This window comes from Panthera onca, chromosome A3 (assembly GCF_046562875.1).
Source record: "Panthera onca isolate mPanOnc1 chromosome A3, mPanOnc1 haplotype 2, whole genome shotgun sequence".
Taxonomy (NCBI): Eukaryota; Metazoa; Chordata; class Mammalia; order Carnivora; family Felidae; genus Panthera; species Panthera onca.
Genome location: NC_138341.1, coordinates 97,624,323 through 97,649,640, shown reverse-complemented (window position 1 = coordinate 97,649,640; position 25,318 = coordinate 97,624,323). Strand labels below are relative to the sequence as shown.

At 42.9% G+C, this 25,318-nt stretch overlaps 1 protein-coding gene across 1 annotated transcript in view; it reads left to right on the top strand.

The window, feature by feature from the left end:
* PCSK2 (proprotein convertase subtilisin/kexin type 2) overlaps window positions 1-25,318 on the top strand; it is a 281,924-nt gene that overhangs the window by 238,815 nt on the left and 17,791 nt on the right. Inside the window, exons 9-10 of the mRNA XM_078444292.2 lie at window positions 16,738-16,953; window positions 19,176-19,276. Coding sequence (XP_078300418.1) covers window positions 16,738-16,953; window positions 19,176-19,276 — 317 coding nt within the window. The remainder of the gene's footprint in view (window positions 1-16,737; window positions 16,954-19,175; window positions 19,277-25,318) is intronic.

Here is a 25,318-nt window from a genome sequence, read left to right as displayed (position 1 = left end):
CCTGCCAAGGAGCTCTCAGGAACACTCCATGAGCCCTGATTTATGCTTTGGAACCAAGCAAAGGTTCACAGTTGAGCAGGAGCTGCCAAAGTGTGGAGTCTGCAATCCATTCTCTGAAATGATTGTTGCACTTACAGTCCCCGTTATTTGTGATCAAGAGAAATGGAAGAAAAGGCTGGCAGGTTTTAGGTGAAACTTATTAAGTGCTGGCCAGCCATAGGTGGGATGGTCAACCATCTTGGTTTCCCATTTTTAACACTGAAAGTCCCACTTCCAAGGAGCTCCCAGTCCCAGGAGAACCAAGACCCTTGGTCACTCATCCTGTGGCCTTATTGGCGGTGGTGACTTATTTGAACCCAGTGAAAACACCAACCAGCTTAAGGGATTGACATGAATGTAAACCCTTCACCAACCCCCTTGACATCAGAAAGGTTAATCATGGTGTGTTTGGATCCTGCTAGAAATGAGACACGATTGCATAAGGGTCTTCCTTCCAAAGTGGATACATGGCAAAATAGGTCATAATTAGAGGCAACAATAGGCGCCATTAAACATGGCCTTGAGGGAAGGATTTAATCAGAAGCCAAGGGCAACCATACCATCCACTGTTGGCCTTTCCAGAGATCATGACACCACCAGCACACTCTTGAACTCCCGTGGAACCCGATGGGGACATGAGGCAGACGCCGTGATCCTGGTGACTTGGCTGTGGCACACAGCTCCAGCCAGCCGAGGCTTCCTGCTCACCAGCCAGCCGGCCTCTCTACTCCTCTGGGTGAGGACCTGCCAGGCTCCAGTGGAGTGTGCTCCCCAGTGTGCACACAGCCCAGACTGGGAGGAGTTAACACCCCAGGGGCCACCACCCAGCTGCACTGTCCTGGTGGCAGGGTCACAGGGGCTCTCCAGAGAAGTTGACCCCAGCTCCCACAGGGACAACCTGTTCATCAGCTCACACTCGGTTGGATGTTTCTCCCTTCCCTGTTTCCTGTCCCCCTGCCACTAACTTAGGCTTCTTGAGACCACCTCCCCCCAGATTAACTACCTGCTCCCTGGCCCTGGTCTCAGGGTCTTTTTATGAAGGAACACAAACTGAGACCAGCCCCTTTCTCCTACAGTTGAAGCCAGCAGCCTTCTGAAAGTAAGCGTAAGCGTAGCTCCTTACAGGAGGATCCACCGTCCCCATTTAAAGCCCTTTGTGAATTCACCACCACCTTCAACACGGAGTACAGAAAAGACTAGAAGTGACAAATAATGAACACACAAAACAGCTGCATGGAAATATAATCCAATCACTGATATTGTGGCAGAGAGGGACTTTCTAAGCATAAAAGCAAAAGGAAAATATTTACCAAAACTAAGTAAGAAATATTACTACATAAAACCTTTCAAAATTTCTGCAAGCCTGGTCATTGTTAAAGCTCAGCAATGGATCCGTGGGGATTCATTATACTATTCACTCTACTTTTGTTGTGCTTAATATTTTTCAGATTAAAAGGTTTTTATTCATCCCCCCAAATAAAAAGCAATTCAGTAGGTGGATAAGCTGTCAAAAGTAAGAATACACAATTTAGGAAAAATGAAAACAGCAGCTGCTCTAATATTATACAGATGGCCACTTGTGGCTTGGGATAAAAATTCCAGGGACTGCATTACACAGAGATTTTTTTTTTTTAATGGTGCATCTGATATAACCCAAATTAAAGGGACATGATGAACTGGGTCAGTAAGGAGAGGCTACATTATGCTGTGGTAACAAATAGCCCCAAAAGCTCAGAAGCTTCAGACCACAAAGGTTTATTCCTCATTCAGCTACGCATCACCATGGTCAATAGTGAGCTCTGCTTATCACAGTCTCTCAGAGAACAGAGCTTGCATCTGGAACATTGCTCGTCACTGTGCCGAGGGAAAGAGGGTGTCCCACGGCATTTGGCCCTGACCAGTCAATGGTTCAGCCTAGAAATGACACTATGTATCAGTCACTGCCACTCAAAACTCATTAATTAAAATGGCTTACAGGACCCCACCCAACCACAAAGGGATGTCATCATGGACCCAAACTGTGGACAGCTAGAAACATTTATCAGATAGCACCAATGACTACCACAATGCACCCAGAACAACTTCTAGGTGACTCGAAAGGCAACTCAACAGTGATCTAGTGAGGACAAACACAATGTCAAAGATGTTTGTGAATAGTTTGAGTAAAATTGTTCAGTGAACTGTGAGTACAGAAAAGCAGTGTTTGCAAATCGATACATTGTTCTAGGCGGTAGTTAAAATAAGTATTTGCAAAAATTAATAGGTTTATGCAATATAGGGGGGAAATTTTCTGTAAGTCAAAATGCAACATATAAAAGAAAAGATTGGGCAAATATATATGTAACATAAATGACAGAAATTTGGCTAAGGTCCTTAATATAGGAAAAGCTCTAACAAATCAAAAAGAATACGAAAGAAAAAATAGGCAAAGGATATTATCTTTATGGCTTGGTGCTTTGCTAACCTTATTCATAAAGCAGCAGTACAAATGAGCAATGAGAATGCAAGAAGATAAACTCAATGGTCATGGAAAAATTTATAACTCAAAACAACAAGGTACCATTTTTGCCCACCTAATTGGCAAAACTAGATTTTTTAAATGTAGGATTCTCAATCTTGAACCATGGGGGCTGATTGTGGAATTCTTACACACTGATGGTGAAACAAATAAATTGTTCATATGCATTATAAATAGCAATCATATGGCAATATACATCAAGAATCTTCCAACATTCATTCCTTTTTACCCTAAATTCCCCCTTTTAGAAATTCTGCCTGAGGAAATAAACAGAAATACAAAGACATATAAAATGATGTTCATCGCAGAACTTTAAAACTTAGAAACAGCCTTCCAGGTATGTCTAGATAAAAGACTAAATAAATTATGGAATGGCTATTGAATAAGACTAATAAAAATTACAGTGTAGAGGAATATTTAATTACATTAGGAAATGTTACTGATATAATAGTGAATATACATTTGAAGCATTCTGGCCACAAAAGTGGATCTCTTTTATGATCCTAATTTAACCCTAAACCTGTTCTTATACTTAGCATTTATATATCAACTTGGCAGGAATCCACAAAATATCACCAGGGATCTTTTCTATTTGTGGAAAATTAGAAAGGATTTTTATTTTCCTGTTCAGAGTCTAAATTTCAGTTATTCTACAATGAGTATGATTTTGCAATAAAAAACGTGATAACTTTTTTTTAAGTACGTCAATGTTGTATTAAGATGTCAAAGTGACTGGAAAATAAAAACTAGTCTAACTGAGTGTTTAGGAAGAGGCAACCTGCAACAGGCTTGCCTCCCTAGTATCTGCAAGCAGGTAATACCAGTGGGCCAGGGCCTGGTCTGGTCATTCGTCCAGGTCGCTACTGATTGGTGAGCAGGAGGGACCGACAAAGTGGATTTCCACCTCCTAGAATGAAAGAATGATGTCCTGGGTGGGGGCACACAGAGCCATAGCACCAGTCTCTGGCTAGAACTTGACCTTAGCAGATGGTAAGCGATTTGTGACATTTTTATATTATGAGCAAAATAACAAAATCTGCATGAACTGTTAAGAAATTTGGGGGGAGTGACATCAGCACATGGCAGCCTGAGAAATCTTTTGTTTCTTCCTTTAATTTGCAATGAGTAGGGCACCCATCACCCAACAGGGGTTCCTCGACAGCACATCAGGACTCCACAGAGAACCATACATCTGTACACTGAAGGTGGGTAGACTGGACCTCATGGAGGCAGGAAAACCAGGGGAACAGCAGCAGTGGTGCCTGTAAACCCGGTGACCCTGGCAGTGGCAGAGGCCTCCGAGACCGTGGTATCCCCAACAACCCTGGGCAGCAGCAGTACCCATGACCCTAGCAGACCCAGCCGCATGCCAGCAACCCTGGCAACCTCAGCACTGGTGAGACGCTAGTGCACGGGTAACTATGACAGCCTCAGTGACCCCGCCAGAAGAGCAGGTGGTGGGTGGAAAGTGTGTGCTCCCAAATACAGCCGTAAAGCAGTTTAGGTAAGAGGGGAAAAAATTACACTATATCGTCACCTGCTGGAAAATAAAAGAAAGGTCTTTCATTCCCAACCGGTTGAACAGTTAAAATCAAAGTCAATAGAACTCTACCAAAATAAGAAAGGCATCCATTACTTCAAATGTGTCAGCAGAGGCTCATCTCATCAAACACCATGAAAAATCACAGTAAGATGGTATCACCAAAAGCAAATGGCAGACAGTTCTCCAGCAACCAGTCTCCAAGTCACAGAAAATTAGGATCTAACTGATAGAGAATTCAAAATAGCTGGTTATGAAGAAATTCAGCAAGCTAGAAGAAAACTCAGAAAGTCAATTTAATGAACTGAGGAATGAAATTAATGAACAGGAGGAGTGCTTTGCCAAAAAGACTCAAATTCTGAAACTAAAGAACTCAACAGAGGAAATGAAGAACACATTACAAAGTATTGGAAACAGAGCAGATGGGAGGGAAGAAAGAGAAAAAACAGGCGAGCCAGAAGATAGGAATCTAGAATAATTCAGGTAATAGCAGAGAGAGAACTAAGATTTTTAAGAAGTGAAGAAACCATACAAGAGCTATCAGACTCCCTTAGGGGGACCAACAAAAGAATTACGGATATACCAGAAGGAGAAGGGGACAGAGGGTTATTTAAAGAAGTAATAGCTGAGAACTTCCCAAACCTAAGGAGAGAACTAGACATACAAGTCCACAAAGCTAATTAGTCACCTTAGTATCTCAATGCTGAAAGATCCTCTTTAAGACATATTATAACGAAGCTGTCAAAAATTGACCATAAAGAAGGATTCTTAAAGGCAGCTGGGGGGGGGGGGGGGGGGGGAGAAGAGAACATAACCTACAAAGAAAATCCCATTCGATTATCAGTAGATTTCTTCAACAGAAACTACAGGCCAGGAGAGAGTGAATGTCCTAATTCAGATTTCCAGCCAAGAATACTTTATTCAGCAAAGTGACCCTTCAGATATGAAGGAGAAAAACAAACAAAAGCTGATGGAGTTCACCACCACCAGACCTGCCTTACAAAAAATGTTGAGGGGCGCCTGGGTGGCTCAGTCGGTTAAGCGTCCGACTTCAGCTCGGGTCATGATCTCACGGTTCGTGAGTTCAAGCCCCGTGTCGGGCTCTGTGCTGACAGCTCAGAGCCTGGAGCCTACTTCGGATTCTGTGTCTCCCTCTCTCTGCCCCTCCCCTGCTTATGCTCTGTCTCTCTCTGTCTCAAAAAAAAAAAAAAAAAAAAAAAAACACATTAAAAAAAAAAATGTTGAAGGGAACTCTTCTGCCTAAAATGAAAAGACAAAAATACCCCAGATTTTTACAAAGGTGATAGATAGAATCATAAAATTATAACCCTCTCTTATAATAGGATGTTAAATGTAACATAAAGCTTTAAAGAAAAAGGCATTAAAAATAAATATAGCTACTACAATTTGGAAATGAACTCCCAGCATAAAAAGAGACAATTTGTGATAACAAAAGTATAAAAAGGGAGGAGGAAAATGCCAGAACCTGTAGAGGCAAATGAAGATAAGTTGCTATCAACAGAAAAAGGATTATTTTATTTATAAGACATTTTATACAAATCTCACAGGAACCACAAAACAAAAATCTAGAGCAAAAACAAAACATCTAAAAAGCGGGGGAGGGGGCACATGGGTGGCTCAGTCAGTTAAGCCTCCAACTTCGGCTTAGGTCATGATCTCCCAGTTTGTGAGTCCGAGCCCCACGTCAGATGTCAGATGCTGACAGCTCAGAGCCTGGTGCTAGCTTCAGATTCTGTGTTTTCCTCTCTCTCTCCCCCTCCCTCCCTCCCTCTCTCTCTCTCTCTCTCTCTCTCAAAAATAAATAAACATTTGAGAAAAAGTTTAAAAAAATAAAATACAATAAAAAGCAGGGGAGGACTGAGCAAAATGTCATAAAAAACCACCAACCTAAAAATCAAACAAAAGAAAGAAAGAAAAAGAAAAAGATGAGACAATGGAGATACAAAACAATCAGAACACAAAAGATAAAATGGCAATAGTAAGTCCTCATATATCAATAATCACCTTAAATGTAAATGGATTGAACTTACCAATCAAAAGGAACAAAGTGTCTGAATGAATTGAAACAAGGACCTGACTGCACACTGCCTTCAGGAGACCCTTCCCAGCTCCAAACACATAGACTCAAAGTGAAGGGACAGAGGATGATACTCCAAGAAATAGTAGCCAAAAGAAAGCAGGTGTAGCCATACTCACATCAGACAAAATGGACTTCAAGCTCAAAATTGGCAACAAGAGACCAAGCAGGTCATTATATAATGATAAAAGGGTCAACACCGATCTTCTTCCACTAGAGTTACATCCTGATAAACCGATCAAAAGTTGAAAATATAAGTTGAAAATGCATTTCATGCACCTAACCTACCAAACATGATAGCTTAGCCTACCTTAAATGTGCTAGCAACACTTAGTTTAGCCTACAGTTGGGCAAGACCATCTAATACAAAGCCTATTTTATAATACAGACTTGAATACCTCAGGTAATTTATTGAACGCTGTACTGAAAGTGAAGAACAAAATGATTATGTGGTACAGAATGTTTGCAAGTATACCAATTGCTTGCCCTCATGATCACGTGGGTGAGTAGACTGAAGCTTCCTGCTGCCTCCCACCATCATGACAGAGTACGGCATGTCACTAGATCAGGAAGAGATTAAAAACTCAAAATTCAGCGCATTGTTTCTACTGAATTGAGTATGATTTTTGTACCATCACAAAGTAAAAAAATTCTAAGTCAGACCATCATAAATTGGGGAGCCTCTGTACGTCAAGAAGACATAACAACTATAAACATATACACTCCCAACATCTGAGCACTGAAATATATTAAGCAAATACTAACAAATCTTAAGGGAGAAATATACAAAACAATAACAGGAGGGGACTTTACTATCCCACCGTCGGCAAAGGAGAGATTGTGCAGACAGAAAATCAACAAGGAAACACTGGAATTGAAACACACTATAAAATAAATGGACCTATCAGACACATACAGGATGTTCCATCCACCAACAGCATACATTCTTCTCAAGTTCCTGTGAACATTCTCCAAGATAGATCATATGATAGGCCACAAAACCAATCTTAGCAAATTGAAAAAGATTGAAATCAATTTCAGCTATCTTCTCTGACCACAAAAGGCAGGAAATTAGAAGTTTCAACAAGAGGAAGGTGAGTAGATCTTCAAATATGCGGAAACTAAACAGCACACTTCTAAACAACCAATGGGTCAAAGAAGAAATCAAAATGGAATCAAACTGGGGCGCCTGGGTGGCTCAGTTGGTTGAGCGTCCAACTTTGGCTCAGGTCGTGATCTCACAGCTCATGAGTTCGAGCCCCCTGTCAGGCTCTGTGCCAACAGCTCAGAGCCTGGAGCCTGCTTCCGATTCTGTGTCTCCCTCTCTCTCTGCCCCTAACCCACTCTCATTCTGTCTCTGTCAAAAATAATAAAATAATAAATAAACACTTTCAAAAAATTAAAAATAGAAACAAATTATCTTGAAACGTATTAAAATGAAAATACAATATACCCAATTTTGTAAGATGCAGCAAAAGCAGTTCTAAGAGGAAAGTTTATAGCAATAAACATATATATTAAGAAATAAGAAAAATCTCAAACAACCTAATTTTACACCTCAAGGAACTAGAAAAAGAGGAACTAGTCAAGTCCAAAGATTGCAGAAGAAAGAAAATAATAAAAATCAGAGCAAAAATAAACGAAATAAAGACCAGAAGAACAGAAGAAAGGATCAGCAAAACTAAAAACCTGTTCCTTGAAAAGATAAACACGTTTGACAGCAAGACTAATTCTTTGGCTAGACTAAGGAAAAAAAAGACTCAAAATTAGAAGGAAAACAAGACATGGCAACTGATACTACAGAAATACAGAGAATTTTAAGAAACCACTATGAATAATTATATACTAACAAATTACATTGCCTGGAACAAATGGATACACTTTAGCAACAATATACCCAGACTGAATCAGGAAGGAATAGAAAATCTGAACAGATCAATAACAAATCAAGGGATTGAGTCAATTAAAAAATAACACAGAAATCAGAAATCTCTAGGTCCAGATGGCTTTGCTGGTGAATTCTACCAAACATCTAAGGAAGAATTAGCATCAGCCCTCCTTAAAGTCTTCCAGAATATTGAGAAGAGGGAACACCTCCAAACTCATTCTATGAAGCCAGCACTACTTTGGTAGCAAAACCAGGTAAGGATACCACAAGGAAAGAAAACTATAGACCAATATCCCTGATGAATATAAATGCAAAAATTCACAACAAAATACTAGCAAATTGAATTCAAGAATATGTTGAAAGGATTATACACCACGACCAAATGGGATTTATCCTTGGGACACAAGGATGGTTTGACATATGCAAATCAATAAATGTAACTCAAGCATATCAATAAAATGAAAGATAAAAGCCACATGATCATCTCAATAGATACTGAAAAAGCATTTAACAAAATACAGCATCCTTTCATGATATAAATCCTTGATAGATTAGATGTGGAAGGAACTAGCTCAACATAATAAAGGCCAGATACGATAAACCCACAGCTAACATTATACTCAATGGAGAAAATTTGAAAGGATTTCCTCTGAGATCAGGAACAAGACCAGGTTGCCTACTCTGCTCACTCCTACCCAATATAGTAGTGGAAGTCCTAGCTACAGCAGTTAGGTAAGACAAAAAAACAAAAAGCATGCAAATTGGAAAGGAAGAAGTAAAATTTTCACTATTTGATGATGATGTGTTCAGGGGTGCCTGAGTGGCTTAGTTGGTTGAGCGTCTGACTTTGGCTCAGGTCATGATCGCACAGCTTGTGAGCTCAAGCCCCGCGTCGGGCTCTGTGCTGACAGCTCAGAGCCTGGAGCTTGCTTCAGATTCTGTGTCCCGCTCTCACTCTGCCCCTCCCTTACTCATGCTCTGTCTCTCTCAAGAATAAACAAAAAACATTAAAAAAAATTTATAAATGCACTTGCCTTCTTATTTTTTTTTTATTTTTTATTTTTTAATATGTGAAATTTACTGTCAAATTGGTTTCCATACAACACCCAGTGCTCATCCCAAAAGGTGCCCTCCTCAATACCCATCACCCACCCTGCCCTCCCTCCCACCCTGCCCTCCCTCCCACCCCCTATTAACCCTCAGTTTGTTCTCAGTTTTTAACAGTCTCTTATGCTTTGGCTCTCTCCCACTCTAACCTCTTTTTTTTTTTTTTTTCTTTTTTTTCCTTCCCCTCCCCCATGGGTTTCTGTTATGTTTCTCAGGATCCACATAAGAGTGAAACCATATGGTATCTGTCTTTCTCTGTATGGCTTATTTCACTTAGCATCACACTCTCCAGTTCCATCCATGTTGCTACAAAAGGCCATATTTCATTTTTTCTCATTGCCACGTAGTATTCCATTGTGTATATAAACCACAATTTCTTTATCCATTCATCAGTTGATGGACATTTAGGCTCTTTCCATAATTTGGCTATTGTTGAGAGTGCCGCTATAAACATTGGGGTACAGGTGCCCCTATGCATCAGTACTCCTGTATCCCTTGGATAAATTCCTAGCAGTGCTATTGCTGGGTCATAGGGTAGGTCTATTTTTAATTTTCTGAGGAACCTCCACACTGCTTTCCAGAGCGGCTGCACCAATTTGCATTCCCACCAACAGTGCAAGAGGGTTCCTGTTTCTCCACATCCTCTCCAGCATCTATAGTCTCCTGATTTCTTCATTTTGGCCACTCTGACTGGCGTGAGGTGGTATCTGAGTGTGGTTTTGATTTGTATTTCCCTGATAAGGAGCGACGTTGAACATCTTTTCATGTGCCTGTTGGCCATCCGGATGTCTTCTTTAGAGAAGTGTCTATTCATGTTTTCTGCCCATTTCTTCACTGGGTTATTTGTTTTTCGGGTGTGGAGTTTGATGAGCTCTTTATAGATTTTGGATACTAGCCCTTTGTCCGATGTGCCATTTGCAAATATCTTTTCCCATTCCGTTGGTTGCCTTTTAGTTTTGTTGGTTGTTTCCTTTGCTGTGCAGAAGCTTTTTATCTTCATAAGGTCCCAGTAATTCACTTTTGCTTTTAATTCCCTTGCCTTTGGGGATGTGCCGAGTAAGAGATTGCTACGGCTGAGGTCAGAGAGGTCTTTTCCTGCTTTCTCCTCTAAGGTTTTGATGGTTTCCTGTCTCACATTCAGGTCCTTTATCCATTTTGAGTTTATTTTTGTGAATGGTGTGAGAAAGTGGTCTAGTTTCAACCTTCTGCATGTTGCTGTCCAGTTCTCCCAGCACCATTTGTTAAAGAGACTGTCTTTTTTCCATTGGATGTTCTTTCCTGCTTTGTCAAAGATGAGTTGGCCATACGTTTGTGGGTCTAGTTCTGGGGTTTCTATTCTATTCCATTGGTCTATGTGTCTGTTTTTATGCCAATACCATGCTGTCTTGATGATGACAGCTTTGTAGTAGAGGCTAAAGTCTGGGATTGTGATGCCTCCTGCTTTGGTCTTCTTCTTCAAAATTACTTTGGCTATTCAGGGCCTTTTGTGGTTCCATATGAATTTTAGGATTGCTTGTTCTAGTTTCGAGAAGAATGCTGGTGCAATTTTGATTGGGATTGCATTGAATGTGTAGATAGCTTTGGGTAGTATTGACATTTTGACAATATTTATTCTTCCAATCCATGAGCAGGGAATGTCTTTCCATTTCTTTATATCTTCTTCAATTACCTGCATAAGCTTTCTATAGTTTTCAGCATACAGATCTTTTACATCTTTGGTTAGATTTATTCCTAGGTATTTTATGCTTCTTGGTGCAATTGTGAATGGGATCAGTTTCTTCATTTGTCTTTCTGTTGCTTCATTGTTAGTGTATAAGAATGCAACTGATTTCTGCACATTGATTTTGTATCCTGCAACTTTGCTGAATTCATGTATCAGTTCTAGCAGACTTTTGGTGGAGTCTATCGGATTTTCCATGTATAATATCATGTCATCTGCAAAAAGTGAAAGCTTGACTTCATCTTTGCCAATTTTGATGCCTTTGATTTCCTTTTGTTGTCTGATTGCTGATGCTAGAACTTCCAGCACTATATTAAACAACAGCGGTGACAGTGGGCATCCCTGTCGTGTTCCTGATCTCAGGGAAAAAGCTCTCAGTTTTTCCCCGTTGAGGATGATGTTAGCTGTGGGCTTTTCATAAATGGCCTTTATGATCTTTAAGTATGTTCCTTCTATCCCGACTTTCTCAAGGGTTTTTATTAAGAAAGGGTGCTGGATTTTGTCAAAGGCCTTTTCTGCATCGATTGACAGGATCATATGGTTCTTCTCTTTTTTTTTGTTAATGTGATGTATCACGTTGATCGATTTGCGAATGTTGAACCAGCCCTGCATCCCAGGAATGAATCCCACTTGATCATGGTGAATAATTCTTTTGATATGCTGTTGAATTCGATTTGCTAGTATCTTATTAAGAATTTTTGCATCCATATTCATCAGGGATATTGGCCTGTAGTTCTCTTTTTTTACTGGGTCTCTGTCTGGTTTAGGAATCAAAGTAATACTGGCTTCATAGAATGAGTCTGGAAGTTTTCCTTCCCTTTCTATTTCTTGGAATAGCTTGAGAAGGATAGGTATTATCTCTGCTTTAAATGTCTGGTAGAACTCCCCTGGGAAGCCATCTGGTCCTGGACTCTTATTTGTTGGGAGATTTTTGATAACCGATTCAATTTCTTCGCTGGTTATGGGTCTGTTCAAGCTTTCTATTTCCTCCTGATTGAGTTTTGGAAGAGTGTGGGTGTTTAGAAATTTGTCCATTTCTTCCAGGTTGTCCAATTTGCTGGCATATAATTTTTCATAGTATTCCCTGATAATTGTTTGTATCTCTGAGGGATTGGTTGTAATCATTCCATTTTCATTCATGATTTTATCTATTTGGGTCATCTCCCTTTTCTTTTTGAGAAGCCTGGCTAGAGGTTTGTCAATTTTGTTTATTTTTTCAAAAAACCAACTCTTGGTTTCGTTGATCTGCTCTACAGTTTTTTTAGATTCTATATTGTTTATTTCTGCTCTGATCTTTATTATTTCTCTTCTTCTGCTGGGTTTAGGCTGCCTTTGCTGTTTTGCTTCTATTTCCTTTAGGTGTGCTGTTAGATTTTGTATTTGGGATTTTTCTTGTTTCTTGAGATAGGCCTGGATTGCAATGTATTTTCCTCTCAGGACTGCCTTCGCTGCATCCCAAAGCGTTTGGATTGTTGTATTTTCATTTTCGTTTGTTTCCATATATATTTTAATTTCTTCTCTAATTGCCTGGTTGACCCACTCATTCGTTAGTAGGGTGTTCTTTAACCTCCACGCTTTTGGAGGTTTTCCAGACTTTTTCCTGTGGTTGATTTCAAGCTTCATAGCATTGTGGTCTGAAAGTATGCATGGTATAATTTCAATTCTTGTAAACTTATGCAGGGCTGTTTTGTGACCCAGTATATGATCTATCTTGGAGAATGTTCCATGTGCACTCGAGAAGAAAGTATATTCTGTTGCTTTGGGATGCAGAGTTCTAAATATATCTGTCAAGTCCATCTGATCCAATGTATCATTCAGGGCCCTTGTTTCTTTATTGACTGTGTGTCTAGATGATCTATCCATTTCTGTAAGTGGGGTGTTAAAGTCCCCTGCAATGACCACATTCTTATCAATGAGGTTGCTTATGTTTATGAGTAATTGTTTTATATATCTGGGGGCTCGGGTATTTGGCGCATAGACATTTATAATAGTTAGCTCTTCCTGGTGGATAGACCCTGTGATTATTATATAATGCCCTTCTTCATCTCTTGTTACAGCCTTTAATTTAAAGTCTAGTTTGTCTGATATAAGTATGGCTACTCCAGCTTTCTTTTGGCTTCCAGGAGCATGATAAATAGTTCTCCATCCCCTCACTCTCAATCTAAAGGTGTCCTCAGATCTAAAATGAGTCTCTTGTAGGCAGCAAATAGATGGGTCTTGTTTTTTTATCCATTCTGATACCCTATGTCTTTTAGTTGGCGCATTTAATCCATTTACATTCAGTGTTATTATAGAAAGATATGGGTTTAGAGTCATTGTGATGCACTTGCCTTCTTAAAAGAAAAGAAAAAGTCCTGTAGGAGGGGAAGTGGAGGTGGAGAAGGGAATTCCAATGTAAAGGGTTGGGGCGAGTCTGATGGCCGGTCTACTATATGAGCATGTGCTACTGACGAAGGGTGGGAGAGCCCCAGCAGACAGCCGACCCTCCAGGCCCAGCTCCCTCCGGCAGTGCAGACTGCTGACCCATCTCATCCAAGTCTCTAGGTGAGCCTCCCAACCCCATCTGGTCTTTGGTTCTCCTTTACCACGGAGTCTCAGGATAAAATTCCTTCTGTTGAACTACATACAGCATTATTTGCCTGACTGAACCTTGATTGATACAGTGTATTGATTGGCATGTTAAATTTATAAGTTAACTTGGGGAAAATCGACATCTCTGCAATGCTTTCTTTCTGTCCAAGATCATCATGTGTTGATGTGTCTTTCCATTGGGTCAAATCTTCATGTGTCCCTCCATAGTCTTCAAAGCCTTCAAAGTCTTATTTAGTACTTAGCTCTTTTTTTTTTCTTAGTTTCTTGGGTTTCTTTCTAAGTATTTTACCCTTCCTGTGGTTAGTATAAATGGTGCTTCACATCGAATTCAATAGGTTAATATGTAAAGTCCTTAGGGCAGTCCCTGGCATACAGTAAGTGCCGTAGTAGTGCTTCTTCTCATTATCATCTTAGTTTCTTTCATTGTATTCCCCAACTTATTGTTGGAATATGGGTCACAGTTGTTCGGTCTGTTTCTGCCCAGCTCCCGTTAAGGAGCAGCTGGGGGCAGAACTAGATCTTGGGGCATCAATTAACAGGAAAGTAAGGTGTGCCAGCAACAGACCCATTCCATAACCAGCTCTCTTATAGGTGCCCTTTTCCCATGTATCTGTCCCCAGACTACTTGGGGACTATTTGGTCCTGATACCCAATCATTAGATGTAACTATTATTATGTCATATAAACACACACACATACACACACACACACACACACACACACACCACATCTTAGAAAAACAAGGCTTACTATTGCTAGGAATCACAGTGGCAAGTCTTGTGGGCAAGTCTTACAGTCCAATACAAAACTAATGTTTGCTGCTTACTCCTCAGAAACAGGCTGACAGTTGTGCTCTGTGCATCAGTGGGCCAGGCCACATAACACACTGCCCCCCAAACTCAGTAGTTTAAAACAACCACCATTCAAGTCCTGCTCATGGGTCTGCAGGTCAGCTGGGTTGTTCTGCTGATCTGGGCCAGCCTCGGCTCATGCCAGCTGGCCTCACTCATGCATCTGTGGTCAGCTAGAAGGTGAACTACAGACCGGCTGGTCTGGAGTAGCCTCCCTCCTATGTCTGCCACTTGTGGGCTGTCAGCTGGGATGGTAATCTGGGCTAAATCTGTCATCAACCAGCAGACCAACTCAGGTTTGTTCCATGGTGCAACAGAATTGAGGGATTCTTGAGACCTATGCTTGGAACTGACACAGCCTGACTTTCCACCACTTTCTGTTGGACAAAGCAAAGACAGGAAGCCAGCCAGATTCAAGGGGTGGGAAGTACACCTCTCCTTTTGGTGGGCAAGACTGCAAAGTCATATTGCAGAGGAGGCATGAATACAGAGAAGCCTGAAAAATTAGAGTCACAATCGTCTCCCAAAACCCTACAACACAGTGACAATGCTTCTAGCACCGATTACCTTTTAGCAAAGGTTGCTTTGTCTCACCAGCAGCCCATCTGTGGACTGATTCAGAGGAAAGTTCCACGTTTGGTGGGCTTCACCTGTTTACCCTGATCCACACCTGTCTCAATTTCATTGGGTGCCATTTCTTGACATTGAGCCCAAATCTGAGTCTGTCTGAGCGTGTGATCCCCTGCACCAGCTGTAGGGATGATACATTTGCCCGTCTGTCCTGGTTTCTGAGAGCAGTTACTGACTTCGGTGGAGTTTTCCAGTATTGATTTTCCAAGACACTGTGACCGTTCTCAGCTGGTGGCTGAATAAATCTTTGTTGATGTATCGACTCAGTCAATCAGAGGCTAATTAACTCCAAGTCCTGTTAGAAGCAATCAAAATGTTTTTTCTCATTGCCAGGAGGCAGAGAGACCTTGGAGGTAATCCGGTTGTCTCTCTGCCTTCTGGCATCTCTGCCCTTAAGCCCCTGAGTCAGGACCATAGACCCCTGATGGCCACGCAGGGACAGACTTTCTCTGTCATAACATCCATATCTTCTGGTCCTGGGGAGTTACTGAGTTGCCCTGGGCCAAGCCATGAAGGAAGGGGGTGGGGAGTAGGGGCGGAGGCTGTACACCTGCCCTTACCTCCCACACTGCATGGCTGATCTGCCCTGCCCACCTAGCCTGCAGGGAAACAGAGTACCCCCAGCCCTACTGCCCCCAGAGTCAGAACATAGGAAGCCAGAGGGGATGGGCACTCCTGGGTTGTGGAGGGAGAGAGACTACTCCTAGAAGGCAAAGAACAGGAAAAGAAAAGGACAGGCAAATAAGAATGTGGTTGAACAGAAGAGCAACATGAACTGTAGGGATTTATAGCTAAGCTTGCTGTTTATAACTAATTAGCACATAGTAATAACCATTGTGCATATTATTATGTGTTTAAAGTTATTTTTGTTCACATAAAACTTTCTTCCTATATTTGGTGTTCCCTTACACAGGTAAAATGTCATATAATATTGTGTTTAAAAGAATTCTAGTATGATCCAACCAGGTAAATACACACACACACACACACACACACACACACAAGCTTGCACACATGCACGCACACACACACATATTTGATATGCAAGATTTATATATGTTGGAGTAAAATGTGTATTTTAAACTTAAAATATCTACGTATATATGTAAATGTATATATAAAATATATAACTAGAAAATCAGAGATATATAAATATCTTTTACATCTTATAGAGCTAAGGATAAATATAAATGTACATTTACATTTTTGCTGAAAAAAAAAAAGTCTGAAAGGAGGAACAAGAATTGGGTGATAATGATGACCTGTAGGAGGGTTTTTCTTTCCTTTTTCTTTTCATATACTTTGATTTCTTACCATGAGGATGTACTACCTTTCTAGCTTTTTAAAAGCAATTTTCTTGTAAATTTTAAGGCGATTCTTCCAGCTTTTCTTACCGTGTTACCCCCAAGCTCAAACACTAAAGTCAGGTAACTTTTTGTATTGGATCCTTCGGACACAAGAAGGAGCATTCTCACAGCGCCCTGTGGGCAGCAGAGTGGTTTTCCAGGCACACAGAGCCGCTCACAGATGCCGAGGAAACCTGGCTCGCCCAGGCTGGCCAGCTCCTCCCCGGGCCGGGGCCCCGCCCCCTCCTCCCCGGGCCGGGGCCCCGCCCCCTCCTCCCCGGGACGGGGCCCCGCCCCCTCCTCCCCGGGACGGGGCCCCGCCCCCTCCTCTCCGTCAGCCCGCACCACCTCCTCCCCCGCGGGGCGCGTGGGATCTGGTGGCCTCCCTCCCTGTGCCCCCCTCCCCAGGGTCGAGGCGGCAAAGGCAGCATCTACGTGTGGGCCTCCGGGGACGGCGGCAGCTACGACGACTGTAATTGTGATGGCTACGCCTCCAGCATGTGGACCATCTCCATCAACTCGGCCATCAACGACGGCAGAACCGCCCTGTACGACGAGAGCTGCTCCTCCACCTTGGCCTCCACCTTCAGCAACGGGAGGAAGAGGAACCCTGAGGCCGGCGTGGTGAGTGCAGCCCCGGGCCCTCGGTGAGGCGGTGAAGTGCACAGCCGCTATGGGACGTCAGGTACAGAGTGACGTCATGCGTCACCACTGTGTGACTTCATGGGAAGAAGGGGATCTCCCCTCCTACCCTCAAAGAGTCAGCGCACCTGTTGAGGCTCTAGAGATCCGTTGTCTTTCAGGGCAGGTAATGCTTTGTTATCAAGGTAGAGCCATACGGTGTGCAAGTCGGAAACAAGAACTGTGCTTCCTTTCCAGCATATTTTCCATAGGTTGTCTTTCTTGTTTATTGTTTTGCCTTACAAATAATGACAAACTCTGATGATCAAAAAGTTGCCGCAGCACACCACTTATAAGGAGAACTAATATTAAGAACTAGTGCATCGGGGCACCTGGGGGGCTCAGTCACTTGAGCCTTGACTCTTGATTTCGGCTCAGGTCATGATTCCAGGGTTGTGGGAGAGTCCAGGGGCGGACTCTGCCTTGAGCGTGGAACCTGCTTAGGATTCTCTGTCTGCCTCTGCCCTTCTTCCCCACTCGCGAGCGCTCTGGTGCTCTCTCTGTCCCCCTCTCTTAAAAAAAAAAAAGAAAAGAACTGAGGCATCACACCATCTGAGCCAAGAGCCCATCCGTTTATTACAGTAATTAAAAAATAGTAGGTCCATAAGCCCTCCAAAATTGGGCACACACGTGTTTTCTCAAGGCAAGAGCAATGGTTTTCATTCTATTTTAAAATATGTCCATAATTGAGGGGGAAAAAAAAAGATTAAGCATCCCAGAGTTAGATTACTTATTGCACTTTTCTGAGCAGTCCTTCCTTCCTGGGCAGCTAGGTAACATGGTGAATTTTCCAGATCCCTTTAAAATCTAATCGGTAGAGCATAATGAGCCTTTTTGGATCTCTTCCTCTCTCTGGGTATTTCACTCACATATCAGCCTTTCCTCAGACCCCCAAGCCCTGAATTTGGTTGGTGATTCAGTAGTTCTGCTGAGCTCCATTTTGACTGGCCACCCACCTCACCTCTCCTGTGAGCCAAGAGATCCCTTTATGGAAGGGACACAGACCTTACCTGCCTCCTTCCTTGAGCCCTCCTGAGCTCCCCCTTGGTCTTGGGGAACCAGCAAGTATGCCCGCTCCTCCCAAGCAGAAGAAGGCTTCAGCCTCTCCTATCCTAGGAGAGCTATATGGGCAGAAAGGGAGAAGAGCAGAGCAGAAAGGAAGTGAGGGAGGCCCCAATCCTGTTCTGTTTGTGATGCTTCACTCCTCCGCACCCCCCTCCCGCCAGAAGGTGTCCCTCCCTACCCCAATGGTGTCACTTTGTCCTCAACCTTGTCTATGACTCTCTTTCTTCTTGGGCCCGGGAAGGGCCTTGAGTTCACTCTGAATATTGTAACTTTCCCCCAATAGATGCCTTTAAACTCCTCTGACACTTTGTACCTCAAGCTAATAGGCCTTTCTGAGGATCCTACAGACAAACAGAGGAAGGAGAAGTCCTGTGGTGTATACATGATCTTAATGAAGCCCCTGGCTTTCACCCTGGCTCATTGAAAATGAGCAGTTTTTTTCTTCTTCGTGTAAGTCCTTTAAAACCTGATGGATCAGTCTCCCCACTTAAGAATTCTGGAAGTGATTTCTCACACATCCGTTATCGTGGCTCCATGTGTCCCAGCATCTCCTCATGGTATCTAGAGAAACATCTTCTTTTTACTGGCCTGTCCTTCTAGGCAAACTTTAGCCCAGCGTGTTTATTCCTCCCTCTTTGGAAATGCCACCCTTTCCTTTCTGAAGGGGGACAAATGACACTGTGAGCTTGGGTTTTCCCAACTGATCCCAGGGCAATGATACTCATGGTTGCACTGACTTGGAGGTAGTATTGACTTGTCAACTTTTCACCTATAGATTTTCCTGTCAGGACCCAGGAAACAGATGTCTCTCTAGTCTTTGGAATAACTGCAAATATGCCTCTCTGAACAACTGACTTCTTTTTATCTTGTGAGCACTCAGACTGGCACGGGTTGTCCCTTTTTGCATGGGCTACTAGGAAGCTTGAATAAAAGGTATGGCAAGATAGATAGATGGATGCTAGCTTATCCTTACCTTCAGCTTAATCTTCAGAACAAGGTAGAACTTAAATAAAAGAAATAGACAACCCTCTGCCTCATATTGTTTTGGGGTTCAAACTAGCGTGACTTATTCGCTCATGATTGAATATCTTCCCTTCCAGGCAACCACAGATTTGTATGGCAACTGCACTCTGAGGCATTCTGGGACATCCGCGGCTGCCCCCGAGGCAGCTGGAGTGTTTGCACTGGCTTTAGAGGCTAAGTATGTTTCCGTCTCGGGGCCAAGGGTAGACTAACATTTGTCTTTCTACCCAATACCAAGTGTCTATGGAGGCAAAAGTGGGTGTGAGAGTGTTGAAGAGTCAGGGCCAATGGACTGTGATGGACATTTCTGAATGAACCACAGGCCCTAAGTGATACACACATACACACACATTCCACAAATAACATCCTTAGGAAAGCACAATACCCCGACACTCCATAGTGCATATCAGCTGCTTACTCAGATACCAAGTAGGGGCAGGTAGATATTTCTTTGTGAAAACCATCTGGATCCTTTGACTGTTTTACTTCCATAAGACCATCAGCTAAATGAAAGAAAACTATTGCCAAACTAGTATCTAGCAAAGCATTTCAGAACGTGTGGTAATCAGGATGCCCATAGTGAAGATTCATTAGCTTATAAGGCGAATTCACTTTTAACACTGAGACGAGGTGGGCAGAATCACACAATGTAGACCAGGAAATGGGCTTTACTAAGAAACCTTCCGAGCTACAGGTAGGAGGAGATTATCTTCTCTTTTCTCACCATCCCACGGAGAGGCCGCATATTGCTGTTGCTGGACACACTTGGATTTGATCCCCAACAGAGTTTCCTACCCACCCACTACTCTGAGAGCTGAACATGTGGTCTCAGGCATCACCCGTGTGGTGTGATTGCAGATGCCCACGCTGTGGGGAGTTGTTCAAGAATGCAGCACCAGCAACTTGTGAGAGGTTGGATTCAGGTCCCTGGGGAAGGGGCATTGAGTTCCCATCCTTGTCAGTCGTTGCTAGGCAACCGGAGCTTCTAGCGTCAATCCCCAGGCAGCCCTCCTCATCTCTCTCCATATATACAGTGTGCTTTCTGACTTGCAAAGAAGGTAAGCGTTGATTCCTGGATAGGAAAGGACTTTGAAAGATTATCTAGTCCAACACTCTGTCTTTAAGCAGAAAAGGCGTAATTGCCCTCCTCTTACAGATAAGGCCCCCAACTGGGAGTGACTCCTTTCATTGGATCAGGCCAAACTCTGATTCTTCTAGCAAAAATCAGGTGGAAATTTTAGGATTCCAGGAGACACTGATTGAAGTGTTCCTATGAAGTGCAGAAACCAAAACTTGCTTCGTATGTGCATTTCCTGAAGATGAAACTGTTTATCTCAAGGCCTGTCAGGCCCCGGTGTCTGAGCTGGCTTTGCTCACTCCAGGCGGGAGCAGACAAACAGTGGGAGCCTGCTGGCTGCCACTGAGCCTTGAAGAGAACAGGGATCGGGGGTGCTCCAAAACTGAGAAGGGGTTTCTGGTCACCCTTTCCATCTAAGAGGACAGAACTTGACTCAAAGTCGCCTTGCATTTTGGCAAGCAAAGAGTCAGTTGCCCAGGCCTCTGTGCACACAAAAGGACAACCTAAATACATCAACATAATGGAACAAGGCTGCTGGATCTCTAAACAGGTTCATGGGCTGTGCACCAATCATTCGCCATTCTTTAACACCCTTGCAGATAGCCTTACAGAAAAGGCATCACCACCTGGGCACACTTTGTTTTGGAGCAATGGTTTTAAATCTCTGTTGCCATAAAGAGGAAAAAAGTGATCCTTGCCAGTGGTGGTTCAAGCCCATCCTAGGAGCTAGTCCTAATATTCCCGAGAACACCAACTGCCTGAGGTTGGGTCCACACCCTGAGATAGAAGTTGGTGGCAAGCAATTTATTAAGAAAGGGCTCTCGGGAGAAACCAGGATAAAGTAGAAGAAGCAGGTTGAGGATGAGGAAGAATCCAAGTAAGGATGCAATTTCAGAAGTTTCAGCCTCAGCCTGATCCCATGGGGAGCTCTGGCGTGTAAATTATGCCTCAGAATATGTTCTCCCTCAGGGCAAGGATGCTGGCCTGCCATGTCCTGGTGGTGGCCAGTCACTGGCTGAGAGCCATGCCTGGGAGGGAATCTCCAAGGCTCCTCTGGCTTTCTGCACCTGTCGGCAAAGCAGCTCCAGTAGCCGGCAGTTAAAACCACTGGTCAGAGCAAAATAGCCCCAGGAGATCATCCAGGGGGAGGGGCTGGGAAAGCCCCTCCATGAACAGTTCCAGCAACTCATCTCTCTTTATTGTGAGATGAGACAACTTGGGGACCTTGGTGACCCCCAGTTGTGTCGACAGCAGTCGAGGGCTGTTTGCCACCCAGAGGTCCAATAAGAAAGCTTTTCCAAAGCAGTTTGCATGCAATAAACAAATTATCCTACGTAAATGTATGCCCATCAGGACCCATGAAAGGGGAACAACTACCCCCCAGGACTCCAGGGGAAAAAAGGGAAGCCATTATTCCTCTGTCCTGCCCAGTCATTACTTGAATAATGTACTTTTCTGCCAATATGCTTGAAAATGGCTTCTTGAGTCACAGGGAATATTGTTCACATTTCCCAGTGTGACCAACAGTAGAAAAAACTCCAAATGATTTCTTTGGGCAGGGGGTGACTGCCAGCTACAAATATTTTGCATTCTCTCTATGACCCAGGGCTTTCTGTGTGGCTCGAGAAGGCTGAGCTGGGTTTGAGGGGTAGGTCATAGAGAGGTAATTTTGTGGCTTGATGGAACCATCTGTGGTAATATGGCCCACATATTGACTAAAGTTTCCAAAACTGACCTTCCAGAAGATGGATTTTTTTTCATGTACACTCTTAATCGAAGCGTAAGAGACACAGAGAAAAGTGCACAAATATTAGATACAGCTCAGTGACTTCTTACAAAGCTAACAGACCCCTGTTAACCAGCATCCAGATCAAGAAACAGACGATTACCTAAGTACCAGTATATGCTCTTTTGCTTCATAGTATGTCTGAGAGATTCCTCCGTAGTGTCGTGTGTGGCTATGGGTCATTCATCCTCATTGTTAATTACCCCACTGCATAAATGAATACTTGGGTTATTTCCAGGTGGGGGCTATTATGAGTCATATTGCTGTGAATATTCTTACATATTCATTCTTTCGGTGAACGTATGAATGCATTTCTGTTGGGTGCATACCAGGCACTCAAAATGCTGAGTCACGGGATATACATATGTGCTGTGCTAGTAGATACCCCCAGTTTTTCAAAGTTTTTCCAAATAGCCATTGACGCTTGCTCAGGCAGTATGAGTTAACGGTGGCCCCACATCCTTGCCAACACTTGGTATTGCCAGCCTTCCACACTTTAGCCATTCTTATGACTGTTCAGTAGAATTGTACTCTACTTTTAATTTGCATTTCCCTGATAACTGGTAACGTTGAGCACTGGATGGAATTTTGAAAACAATAGATTCCCACATCTCAACCAAGAGTCACCAAATACAAATCTCTGGGGTTATGGATGGCCCAGGGATTTGTCTTTTCAAGCGCTGTTCCAGGGACTCTGTAAGTAGCCAGCCTGTGGAAGCTCCGTGGCCTGGGCATGCAGTAAAGCAAGAGCTCCATGAACCTATGAATCAGGATATACTGTTGTTTGCCAGGTGACCATCTGGACTCTGCCTCTGACTGGGTCAAGATTGGAAACAGAAAATCCCAATGACAGTAGTTAAACTGAGACAGGGTTTTATTTTTCTGCCATGTGAAAGATGAAACAGAGGTAAGGAGCCCAGGGCTACTTTGAGGGTGCCCCTGGGATGTGGGGAATCCAGCTCTTCCTAGATTTCTACTCTTCCACTTTCATGTTCTCGAGATGCTGCTGGAGCTCCAGCCATCACACTGATATTTCAGATAGAAAAAACTGGAAGAGCAAAGGGACAAAAGATACCCACCATCGGAGTCAGCCTCGTCTAAAGTTTTTTCTGAAAAGCCTCACCGAGTGGCTTTTGCTTATTTCTCATTGACCAGAACTGTCACATGACCACCCCAGACTGCAGAGGAGGCTGGGAACTATAGCTTTGTAGCTGGTAACGTTGCTGTTCTGAATAAAATTGAGGTTTTCTTAAAAAGGAACAGGGAGGGTAGATATGAGGGAGACAATAGCTATGTCCTCCAGTCTCCCGGTATCTACATGGGCAATCATTTACCACCTCTGGATCTCTGTTGTCTTACCTTAAAAATATAGAAAGGGCACTGAGGCAGGAATCTACATCTGTCACTAGTCCCCACGTGATTCTGATGCAGGAGACTTGAGGACCAGAGTCTGAAGCCCCCTAGATGGGATAACACATCGGCTCCACTGTTGGTTTTCTTGGTATTGAGAGCTCCCCCATCATGGCAGCCCTCCCTTTTTAAACACTGAGTTATCGGTCTTTCCCGCTGGGCTGTAGCCTCTGAGAGAACAGGGAGCTTCCTATGACATGCCCACAACTATCACAGTGCCTAGAGCTGGTATACACTCAGTGAACCTTCATAGAATCACTTCATTGTGCAGGACCTTTCCATATACCTGTGCCTTATTTTCCCAACCATTATATAAAATATTTTTCATGTTATTTGTCCTATTACACTGTTCACAGTGACCTTTATATTGTAGATCATCTGTAAATTTACTATTTTTTATTATTTGATAAGCATAGCCTACAATTCTTGAGCTACCATGGTAGGAATAAAGCTTAAAGCAGATGGAAGAAATACTGTTTTGCACAACAGTGTATTCTGTCAATTCTGAAAGTGTTCAGAAGGGGGAATCATGAGGGACTTAGTTTTACCTCTCAGGTATGCATAAATGGCTGGCCAAACAGTGTCACAAACTCCGTTACATAAGAGTATGGTCTATCTGGTTTATTCTAGAAGTGAGAAGATCTTTGTTCTGATGCATTCTCTCTATTTCTCATGGACTCCATGAGAATAAAACTGTGGAGAAATATCTAACGAGCTCTCCAAGCTCCAGGAAGCATTGCATGTTTTTGTGGCAGAACCCCCAGCAAAGATGGGCGATAATCCACCTGCCAGCCTGCCCTCAGATCATCTCGAGACCACCAGCTCCTCATTTATCAACACTTCTGTTTTTAATTAATTCAGAATCTCATTCCACCAAAACACTGAGCTTTTAGCCATAATCAACTTCTGGAAGTTTCACCCCATTCACCTGGGTCCTGGGAACCATATCAAGATATGTTCATAATTTTCCCAAATAAGCAGTGACCTTCCTTGAAACTTTCTCCTTAATAGCTGAAGGTCTGCATTGCAAGAGTACATGAATCATTGGCATATTTTGGCTGTGACTCAAGGCTTTGAACCAATGAACGCTGCATGTATTGAAATCAAATGAGTTATGTTGTTCCTGGTCTTTTGAATTATTTGACTTCTAAAGAGAACCACAGAACAGGGTTTTTCCAACTTTTTGATTATGACTCTCAGGAATAAATTTTGCATAGCAACCCAACACCACACACACATACACAGTTCCAAGAAAAATAGTTTCCCGTAGTACATGCTAATTCACGCTCTTACTCTTTTCTGTTCTGTTCTGTTCATTTTTTAATGATAGTCCCATTCATTAAATCACGGGTTTTCAAGCCTAGCTGTCTACTAGAGTTGGCCTGGGAAGTGTTAACAATTTCCAAAGCCTGAGTCTAACTCCCAGAGATTCTGATTTCATTGGTCTGAGATGTGGCCTAAGCAATGGGATTTGAAATGTCTCACCAGAAGATTTTAATGTGCAGCCCACATAGATAATCTGTGCGGTTAAGTTGCTTTCTTGGCCCACAGATGGGTCTGACTTGCCCTTTGAAAAACACAGGCAGTGAGTTATATTAGACGCTTATTTCCAAAGACAGTAGCATCTGCAAGCAGATGTGCTTATTCACCGGACAAACAGCGTACAAAGGACTGCTGTCCTGGGCCCGGGGGACACGAATATGCTGACGATACCATCTCTGCCCTTGAAGAAATGACAGCCTCATTTGTACAAATGGAACATAGCCATGGAGCCAACACCCAGATCAAGAAGCAGAGCACTGCCTTCACCCAGAAGCTTCCTTGTGTCACCTTCCAGCCCCTCCTCCAAGACTAACCACTAACCTGACTTCTAACAGCACAGATTAGTTGGGTCTGTTTTGATACTTTAAACAAAAGAAATAGTATACAGTATGTTCTCTTCTGTG